This window comes from Etheostoma cragini, chromosome 16, assembly GCF_013103735.1.
Source record: "Etheostoma cragini isolate CJK2018 chromosome 16, CSU_Ecrag_1.0, whole genome shotgun sequence".
NCBI lineage: Eukaryota > Metazoa > Chordata > Actinopteri > Perciformes > Percidae > Etheostoma > Etheostoma cragini.
Genome location: NC_048422.1, coordinates 1,444,795 through 1,455,510, shown reverse-complemented (window position 1 = coordinate 1,455,510; position 10,716 = coordinate 1,444,795). Strand labels below are relative to the sequence as shown.

At 41.8% G+C, this 10,716-nt stretch overlaps 1 protein-coding gene across 2 annotated transcripts in view; it reads left to right on the top strand.

Moving 5' to 3' along the window:
• c6 (complement component 6) overlaps positions 1-10,716 on the top strand; it is a 31,088-nt gene that overhangs the window by 15,953 nt on the left and 4,419 nt on the right. Inside the window, exons 6-15 of one of the 2 annotated variants that reach the window (XM_034895564.1) lie at positions 102-211; positions 1,672-1,831; positions 3,772-3,916; positions 4,150-4,291; positions 5,524-5,662; positions 6,771-6,980; positions 8,054-8,297; positions 9,210-9,332; positions 9,455-9,621; positions 9,732-9,957. In XM_034895564.1, coding sequence (XP_034751455.1) covers positions 102-211; positions 1,672-1,831; positions 3,772-3,916; positions 4,150-4,291; positions 5,524-5,662; positions 6,771-6,980; positions 8,054-8,297; positions 9,210-9,332; positions 9,455-9,621; positions 9,732-9,957 — 1,666 coding nt within the window. Of the gene's footprint in view, positions 1-38; positions 212-1,671; positions 1,832-3,771; positions 3,917-4,149; positions 4,292-5,523; positions 5,663-6,770; positions 6,981-8,053; positions 8,298-9,209; positions 9,333-9,454; positions 9,622-9,731; positions 9,958-10,716 lie in introns of both variants that reach the window. The other variant, XM_034895563.1, reaches the window with a different exon arrangement.

The following is a 10,716-nucleotide window of genomic DNA, read 5'->3' as shown; positions in this document are numbered from 1 at the left end:
AAAAGTCGTTGATTCTGGTCATCAAATTCCTTTCAGAGGAGGTGAAAGCAGTTTGAAGTTCCCTGATGGCCCCTTCCAGCCGGTTTGTCCTGCTGCTACAGCTGCTCAGCTGGATCTCAGCTGGCCAGGCCTGTTTCTGTGACCGCTACCCCTGGGGATCCTGGTCCGCCTGCTCCCAGACCTGCAACCACGGGACACAGCAAAGGCATAGGTGAGACACACTGACATACAGAGAGTTAAAAAATGTGGGCACCCCAGGTAAAAATTTCTTTAATGTGCATAAAGAAGCCGAGAAAAGATGGAAACATCTCCAAAAGGCATCAAATGACAGATTAGACATTCGTATAATATGTCACAAAAAGTTAGATTTTATTTCCATCAATTACACTTTCAAAATAACAGAAAACAAATAGATGGCGTCTGCAAAAGTTTGGGCAACCTGCAGAGTTTATAGCATGCCCCCCCCCCCTTTGGAAAGCTGAGACCTGACAGTGTCATGGATTGTTGTCAATGTTCATGGAAGAGTCATCAGAAGAAAACCTCTTCTACGTCCTCACCACAAAAATCAGCGTTTGAAGTTTGCAAATGAACATATAGACAAGCCTGATGCATTGTGGGAACAAGATTCCCAGAAATCTCAAAGAACTGGAAGAATTGAACTACTCTTGGCTGGCTACACGAAGCGTTTCCAAGCTGTGATACTGGCCAAGGGGGGGGGGGGTGGTGCACGCCAGTTTTTTGTATTCTGTTATTTTGAAAGTTTAAATGATGGAAATAAAATCTACTTTTTGTGACATAAAATATCAATGTCTAATCTGTCATTTAAAGCCTTTTGGAGATTTTTTCATCTTTTCTTGGCTTCTTTATGCACATTTATACAAATTTTTACCTGGGGTGCCAAAACTTTTGAGCCCCACTATAGGTGATACACGGTGACGTGGGTGAGGTTATTGCAGGTGAGACACACCGATGCAGATGAGACACACTGACGTAGGTAAGATCCACTGCTGTATGTGGGACACTGATAAAGGTGAGACACCTTGATTTAGGTGAGACAACTTGAGTTAGGTGAGACACTGATAAAGGTGTGACACCCTGATTTAGGTGAGACACTGATGCATGTGGGACACTGATAAAGGTGAGACACGCTGGTTAAGGTGAGACACTGATGCATGTGGGACACTGATAAAGGTGAGACACGCTGATTTAGGTGAGACAACTTGAGTTAGGTGAGACACTGATAAAGGTGAGACACACTGATTTAGGTGAGACACTGATGCATGTGGGACACTGATAAAGGTGAGACACCCTGATTTAGGTGGGACAACTTGAGTCAGGTGAGACACTGATAAAGGTGAGACACGCTGAGTTAGGTGAGACACCTTGAGTCAGGTGAGACACTGATAAAGGTGAGACACGCTGAGTTAGGTGAGACCCTGATGCAGGTGGGACCCACTAACGCAGGTGAGACTGAACAGACACGGCATGGAGGGCTTTTGAGAATACACACTATAGCATTTTGTGTTATGAATTTTACAAATTGAAACTTGTGAAACAGAGCCAAAACAAATTCTTTCCTTGGCTTTTTTCAATTATTGTTGTGTAATACAACAGAGCTAATGTCTGATTCCAACAGCTGCTGCATGTAGTGATTTTCAAACTTTTTCACAGGGCTTTTAATTTTCTTGATGCATATTTGTGGAAGACCAGCTGCCTTCAGCTGTGTGAGGCACATGACAGAAGAGCTTGTAACGAGCAGGCCTGTCCCATCAACTGCCTGCTCTCGGAGTTCGGGCCTTGGTCCGACTGCTCGCCCTGCGCCAAGAAACAGGCAAGAAACACAAATCCCACTGCAAAAGCCCGGCCATGTTATTCTCTGTCATAGCTGTGTTTTATCTCTATGCCACAGTCTTTTTCAGACTGTAAAAAGGAATTGACTAAATCAAGTATACTTACTGCCCAATGCACAAATGAAGGAGCTGCTCACAGCTTTCATCTTTCTCATATGACCCTTAAACATTCCATGATGTCTAATTTGTATGTATTCACAGAAACAATACTGAGGATGTGTATTATGTACAGTGGCTTGCGAAAGTATTCGGCCCCCTTAAACTTTTTCGACCTTTTGACAGATTTCAGGATGAAAACATAAAGATATAAAAATGTAATTTTTTGTGAAGAATCAACAACAAGTGGAACGATTTTTTTGGGACATTTAAAACCTTTTTTAACAAATAAAAAACTGAAAGATTGGGCATGCAATATTATTCCGCCCCTTTACTTTCAGTGCAGCAAACTCTCTCCAGAAGTTCAGTGAGGATCTCTGAATGATCCAATGCTGACCTAAATGACTACTGATGATAAATAGAATCCACCTGGATGTAATCAAGTCTCCGTTTAAATGCACCTGCTCTGTGATAGTCTCAGAGGTCCGTTTAAAGCACAGAGAGCATCACGAAGAACAAGGAACACACCATGCAAGTCCCAGGTACTGGTCTGGAGAAGTTTAAAGCCAGATTTGGATACAAAAAGATTCCCCAAGCTTTAAACATCCCAAGGAGCACTGTGCAAGCGATAATATTGAAATGGAAGGAGTATCAGACCAGTGCAAATCTACGAAGACCCGTAGAGGTTCATATAAGGAGAAGACTGATCAGAGATGCAGCCAAGAGGCCCATGATCCCTCTGGATGAACTGCAGAGATCTGCAGCTGAGGTGGGAGAGTCTGTCCATAGGACAACAATCAGGCTTTTACTGCACAAATCTGGCCTTTATGGAAGAGTGGCAAGAAGAAAGCCATTTCTTAAAGAAATCCATTAAAAGTCTTGTTTAAAGTTTTCCACAAGCCACCTGGGAGACTCACCCAACATGAGGAAGAAGGTGCTCTGGTCAGATGAAACCAAATTCAAACTGTTTGGCATCAATGCAAAATGTCATGTTTGGTGTAAAAGTAACACAGCTCATCACCCTGAACACACCATCCCCACTGTCAAACATGGTGGTTGCAGCATCATGGTTTGGGCCTGCTTTCTTCACCAGGGACAGGGAAGATGGTTAAAATTGATGGAAAGATGGATGCAGCCAAATACAGGACCATTCTGGATGAAAACCTGATGGAGTCTCCAAAAGACCTGAGACTGGGTAGGAGATTTATCTTCCAACAAGCCAATGACCCAAAACATAAAGGAAAATCTACAATGGAATGGTTTTACAAATAAACATATCCAGGCGTTAGAACGGCCATGTCAAAGTCCAGACCTGGATCCAATCGAGAATCTGTGGAAAAAACTGAAAACTGCTGTTCACAAAGGCTCTCCATGCAACCTCACTGAGCTCAAAAATGTCAGTCTCTCGATGTGAAAAACTGACAGACATACCCTAAGTAACTTACAGCTGTAATCGCAGCAAAAGGTGGCGCTACAAAGTATTAACTTAAGGGGGCTGAATCATTTTGCAAGCCCAATTTTTCAGTTTTTTTATTTGTTAAGGTTTGAAATATCCAATAAATTTCGTTCCACTTCATGATTGTGTCCCACTTGTTGATTCTTCACAAAAAAAGTCCAGTTTTATATCTTTAAGTTTGAAGCCCAAAATCTGGACACAGTTCAAGGGGGCCGAATACTTTCGCAAGGCCCTTTACACAGCCCTTCTGACCACTATTTTCTTTAATAGTTAAGTTTTGATAAAGAAGTTGGGGATTGTTTAAAAAATTAGATTTGCAGGGTCAAACAAATCAAAATCTTGAGCAATCTGTCTTACATGTTGCCACAGTTACGGACGCGGTCTGTCCAGAGGCCGTCCCAGTTTGGTGGGTCGTCCTGCAGCCCGGAGCTGACAGAAGAGAGGCCCTGTTACCCCGCCACAGAGTGCAAGTTAGCAACCCTCGACTGCAGAGACGACTTCGAGTGTGAAAACAGTGAGTAGTGTTTACATGACTGGTGTATGGAAAAAGGGAGAAAAAAAAGCATCACACCCCCTGGCTACTTACATTTTCTTGATCATTACTTTTTCCAGATAATTTAACGAATCCACATCTTTTAAATCACAGGATTTCTTTTATCTGTAATCTGCTGTCACAACACATACACACACATAGAAGGACATACTATGTGAACATTTTGTCTTCTACAAGCATCTTTTCTGCTGCAGAACGCTGCATCAACTCAACGCTGACATGCAACAGGCAGAACGACTGTGGCGATAACTCTGATGAAAAAGACTGTGTTGAATTTAAAGTTGTGTGTCCAGCGGAGAAGAGAGTGGCGCCCGGGGCTGACCTATTGGGAAATGGGTAAGCTAAAGTTCAAAAGTTCACTTCTGAGTCAACATCTTCCTGCTGTTTTCATAAATTACTTTTCTGTCAAGTGCTCTTCTGGCGCATTTCTCCTGTTAAAAACACATTTTTTAGAAGTACTTCCTGCACTTTGCTGAGTTAAATTTGATAATACGTTTGTATACATGTATGTATGTTCTGATACAAAGACATAACTGCACTTTTAATTAGTACCGCTAAAGTGTGGACTAATTGCCACAAATGTGTAGCACACATTGACGTCGACAATTTGTTGAAACGTGAGATTGTGTTTGAGTTTTTTAGGAAGAGTTTTGAAAAAAAACGATTGACATATCCAATTTAAAGTTGCAATATGTAATACTGACTGACTTAAAATGGTAACTGCAGTTCGAATTCAAAAGACTCGAAATTCACAAGGGTTGCCAGGTTCAGAACGCCGAACCCAATATCCAATAATGTCAGTGTCAGTGAGATGATAGTCTGGCATTCAATTCAATTCAATCTAATTTATGGTATCAAATCATAACAAAAATGACCTCAAGACCCTTTACAGATAGAGTAGGTCTAGACCACACTCTATACACTACAAAGACCCAACAGTTTCCCAGGAAAATTGCCAGGCATTGACAGACCTTACTCGCAGCTAGATGCTGACTGTGTTAACAGTCGTAAAAACCTGTATTCTCGGGGTTCTCTGTATCCAACTGCCAGCCACCCTTTCACACCTTAATGAGACCGCAACAACGGCTAAAAAGACCTTGTGGTCGTCTGGACCCAGGTCAGTCACCGTTTAGCTGCGTCCGCTGAACTGAAGCAGGGGAAGTATTTTGACAAAGGGGGAGATTTTTGGTTCTACTACATTACAGACACTGTTATGTATAAAACATTAGATATACACACTTTCTTCCATTAAGATTTTAACTTTGTCTAAATTTATGTGTAGATGAAAACAAATATCTGTTGTTGCACATTTAGCAAAATAATTTACTAAAAGCAGCTTGTCAGTACTCTGTACATCACACATTATGGTTCCACGTTAGTTTGTCACAAAGCGGGAATCACTTTACCGTCCAACATTTCATAAGTAAAGCCACAAAAGTATATAACGTAACATACCATACGTTGTAGAGAACGTATGCTGTGTCCCAAATCAGAAATTCAGGCTACACAGCCGTTTCATGTCTGGCAACCCGAGCGAGTTCTGACTTTTCAGTGATTTGTGTTTGAAGGTTTGATGCTATGGCAGAGGAGCAGAGGGGAGCGGTACTGGACAACATGTTTATGGGAGGAAGTTGCAACATCAAGAGGCCTCAGAGCACGACACTCTACCACCGAATCCCTCACAACTTTGAGAGCTTTGAAATTAAGGTTGTTATTATTAACAATTTAAAGAATTAATGATGAAGTGATTAAGTAAAGTTAGCCTGGTTCCAGACCTCTGAATCACCACCCACATCTTTAAGTAGCTGTGCCTACTGAAAAGCTGTGTGTTAGATTTTTTATTTATTGAATTTATGCTCACATTTCAAAAACTTAATAAAAAGCAGAATTTACATCAGGTTAAAAGATGTGGAGTCGGGCCCTATAAAAATATAAATAAATATATATAATAACACATATGCACCCTATTGTTATGCTCACACTAGCCAGCCGTGCTGTGTTGTACAATTTTTTTTGTGATTGAGAACCAACCAACCAATCAGAGCACCGGAAATAAAAACTTCCTAAATTAGCTTATTACTTCACTTGTTGGGAAACCGTAATAACCTTCACATCCAAACAGAGATACACTAAGTGCGCATGAGCAATGTTGGACATAGTGAAATGAGATGGCAACCCGTTTTTTGTTTGTAGGAAAATCAGACGATCCTGGGGAAACTACTGTCTGCTGAGTTTCATATAAATGCATGTCCATGTCAAATTTCATTTTACAATTTTTGAGGAATGTAGAGGTAAAGTAATCTCAAATGACGTAACATACGTCCATGGTGAATTGCATCATCTTAAATGTCATTATTCTGATCTAAATAATTATGGCAATTATTTAAGGTCAAAACCTTACATATAGCCACTGTAATTAAACAAATCTAAACCTGATAAATAGAACAATGTATATATTGACACTGAAAAGTGCCTCAAAAAGTTAGTGTAATGCCCTGAACCTGAGAACACTTGGCACACTTCATTGCACACTTCAACTAAGAGAGCTTGTGGAATACAGCTAACTCGACGCTTGCACACATCTCCCAGCTCAGCTTTGTAGGTAAACCAAAAGGATTTAACTGTTCTTCTTATCACTATCTGCTGTACTATATTTTTGACCACTAGGAGCATCTACGGTCAAACATCTTCACGTCCTTCACACAGAGCATTCGATCTAACAATTTGAAAAGTGGTTTGCAGAGAACATTGGCTTTGTTGTTACTGTTCTTACTGTTATTGACCTTGATTCATGGACGGGGTTGTGATTGTAAAGGTTGGAGAGCTGGAGGACTTCAGCAAAGAGCCCCATCAGCTGCACACTGAGCCTGTCAATTTCAAGACGTCCAGCTCATCTGGAATGCGCCAACGTGGTCAAGATGACCTTTTCGTCCCCATTATTTTTCTCCCCATGTTTTTATTCACTGGGAGTTCTATGTCGAGTAGCAGCAATAACAAGAAAGCGTTTGAAGCTTCAAAGAAAACGGTGAGTGACTCAAACACCAATACACACATTTGTAGTAATATAATTGTGCGGAGCTTTATTCATGCAATGCATTCCCTTATCTCTTAAACCTAATATAAAGAAGTAAGGAGGATCAGACACATTTTACAAAATGGCGTCTCCCTCAAGGTCTGAAACATGTTCGCCACAACACCATTGGTACAAGAGTACACTCACACAAACACACAAAGTCACTTTTGGGGAAATTACATCCCGGATGAGCCCCCATAAGTGGCTGAAGAGAGGATGGGAGACGTTTGTTGAAAAATTAGCAGTAGAGATAAATTTCCCATCCTCTTACATTCATTACCTTCACTTGCCCTAACCATTGTCTCGCATTGCCTTCCTCCACAGTGCTGCAGAGGATGGTCTGGCTAGTCCACAAAGCATTGTGGGATGGCAGAAAAAAATGGCCTTTCATTGAACCAATTACAATTGTCATGGGCGGCGGAACGTTGGTGCCTCTGCAAAATAGCTTTGGGAAGGAACTTGTTTTGGTGGAACGTGGTTGTTTTGGTCGTGCAACAGAAAAATCTGATAAAACAGATAGTCTAGCCGGCTGGCCGGATTTACCCTGCAGAGATCTGAGGACCAGGTAACCATAGTCCTTCTAAATCAACCCGAGTTTAAAGTTCCAACACAAAGATAGCGGAAGGTTACGGACACCTGGCCAAAAAGACATCTGGTGGAATTTCTGCGGCATCGGAGCAATCACGGAAGTGGAACTTCATGGATATAGACCACGATAACCATGACCACTACTTGCCAAACCCTTACACTAGTCTGGCTCATTGGATACACATGGCTGGGTAAAAGCGAGATGCAACAGATGCCCCCACCCTTCTGTTATTGCCACTATTTATTTTGCAAGGGCGTTGTTGCCGGGGCGTCGGGGTTGTGATTGGTTCAAAGAAACACAAACAAGCCAGAAGGTTTTCCAGACTCCGCTCCGTGGAGACAGGTCTGGCAATGCAAGGCTACCCTTTTCACAGCGTGCTGGTTGCAACTATACTCTAATTTTTCATTCATTTAATGTCCTACCTTTGCTTGCGTAGGACTCCAAGTTTTTCCGGGTGCACCAGGTTCTGCCCGTATCCACCTTCAAGGTGAGGGCTCCGGGGGACCTTGTCCTGACACAGCCTTTCCTCGAGTTCCTTTATGCGCTTCCTCTGGAATACAACTACCCCCTCTACAGGGACATCTTCCAGCGCTATGGGACGCACTACTACAGCTCAGGGAAACTAGGGGGCCACTATGACCTGTTGTATCAGTTCAGCCGAGAAGAGCTCACCAGTTCAGGTACAACAGCAAAGCCGGGTGGGGTGGTCAAAGTTTAGAATGACACCCAGGGCTGTAATGGTTACCCAAATGTCTGCTTTTTGATGCTGCTTAGATTTTACATTTATTTGCTCTGACATAAGCCACACTAATGTCTTCTGATTTTATATTCTGAGTACATTTTAGAAAAGGTCAGGTACACTTATGTCAACAATTCCAAAACAATAGCATAACTATTTAATTCTTATATATTACAAGTCATTAGGTACATTTTTTGTATTAAAGGTTATTTAAAGTTATTCTGCTTGTGTGTACTCTGTCTTCTCTTTCTTTTACCTCAAGAGTTTTGAGGTAATTCAATTCAATTTTATTTATAGGCTCAAATCATAACAAGAGTTATATCAAGCCACTTTACAAATAGAGTAGGTCTAGACCACAATCTATAATTCACAAAGATGAACAATGGCAGTTATAGTAACAATAAAGATAGTGGAACTATGATTAGAAATAATAGTTGTAGCAGTTCAGGGTATTGCGGGTGCGGTGTGGGGCATAGTAGGTCATAGCAGGGTGTCGAGCAAGACCATGGCGGCAGCTCCAGCCATGATTTAGGTGGCACCCCTATCCAAGGAAAACTGCTTGTCGAGAAAACATAAGGAGTCTGGGGAGATAAGTTAGTAACATTAATTTTTTGAGACATGAATGAACACAGATGGAAAGAGAGATCAGTAACCGCTGTCCCTTAACTAGTTCAGAGGTTTGGATCGAAATTGTTGAAGCGCAAGAAACTCCAAATGAGTGTCGATGAATAGATAGAATCTGGAGGAAAATGTAGTTCACCTGTTCATTTTAAATACATAGTACCACATAATGTTTTGTTGTCAGTTCCCTGGTTTCCGTGTCATGTTGCGCTACACTCTTGCTCTCAAACAGGTCAAACAGAACAGCACACCTTGAGCTGCCTGGGCAGAGAGACCACCTTTACCGTCATCCTCTACACACAACACAGCAGTGTAACCCGATGCCACAACAACAGGATGACTGAGAAATATGAAGGTTTCTCATTGAATCTGCCAGAAAGAAACACATGATTCATTCCAACACTGTTCATGGCTTACTGACTTTGAAAAGATGCTATTTACATCATGTTTGTTCCCATGTCCATTTCTTTGATCCAGGCTCGTATATTCGGTCAGCAGAAAAATCTTTCTCCATGGTGAAAGGAGGTGGAACCCGAGAGGCAGCAGCTCTGGCCTGGGAGAGGCAGGGCCCCACTCCGGACCAAACTTCTTACAAGAACTGGGCCAAGTCTGTTCTTGGGAACCCTGCTGTGGTCGAATCCCAGGTTAGATCAGACACCATTGAAATGACTTCAATATTGAAGAAAATGGAGGAAAAAAAAAGAAATCAAAGATATAAGTTTACAAAAAGCTGAACTAGTTTGTGTTGGTCTAGGTCCTCCCCATCATAGATCTGGTTCAGGGAATCCCATGTGCTGTCACCAAGAGGAGACACCTGAGAAAGGCCCTGCTGCAGTATCTGGAGGAGTTTGATACCTGCAAGTGCGCTCCTTGCCCCAACAATGCCAGGCCCGTTCTCTCAGGCACGGAGTGCAAGTGTGTATGCCAAGCTGGAACATTTGGAACTAACTGTGAGAAACGAGCTCCCGACTACACTTCAGGTACAGCAGGACTGCTGCTTAAGTCGTGAGAACAAAGAGCCATGCGTCTCCCCATTGTTGGCATTGATTTTATAAAACTAAATTTGAATCTTTGGATTGGATCTCTCTTACTGAACATGGGGAGATGTAGTTGACACGTCTCTTTCAGTTTGTATGTCCACAGGCTTGTACTCTTGTCAAAGAACCAGACACTTCAACTGAGGTTGTTCATTGTTTGTACTGAGGACTCAATCAGAACAGTTTATGTCTGTTCAAGCCTGAGTGCTACAACTGTCAGTCACGACTGTTGCCTACACAGATAAGGACTTTAATTGCAGATCCAGGGGTGCCTGAAATAACTCGTTCAACTTTACAACTCTAATGAGCTTACCATGTCAGAGTTGCTTTCGGTGCACCAGCCTTGGCACATTTCATGGATTATTTTGTACATTGTACCCATCAACACCTGCCTATGTACTCTTTTTATGGCCTAGTTTGGCAATGTTGGTTTGTCCATCCATGTGTTTGCCCCTTTGGTTCAGCGCCAGATATTTTGAATTAGGTGTGTCCATATTATTATGTATTTTAACTCCTGACCTGAATTTAAACTTTATCAAGCTGATTGTAAAGAATTTTACTAAGAACTCATGCTTCCTCGAGGATGAATCACTAAAACCCCATGACCTTTCTTCAGGTATTTCCCTTCAGGATAAAAGTCAAATTTGTAGCTGCACTACTGGTTGAAATATTCTTAAACGTTTGAATTCATCAGTGTGATCT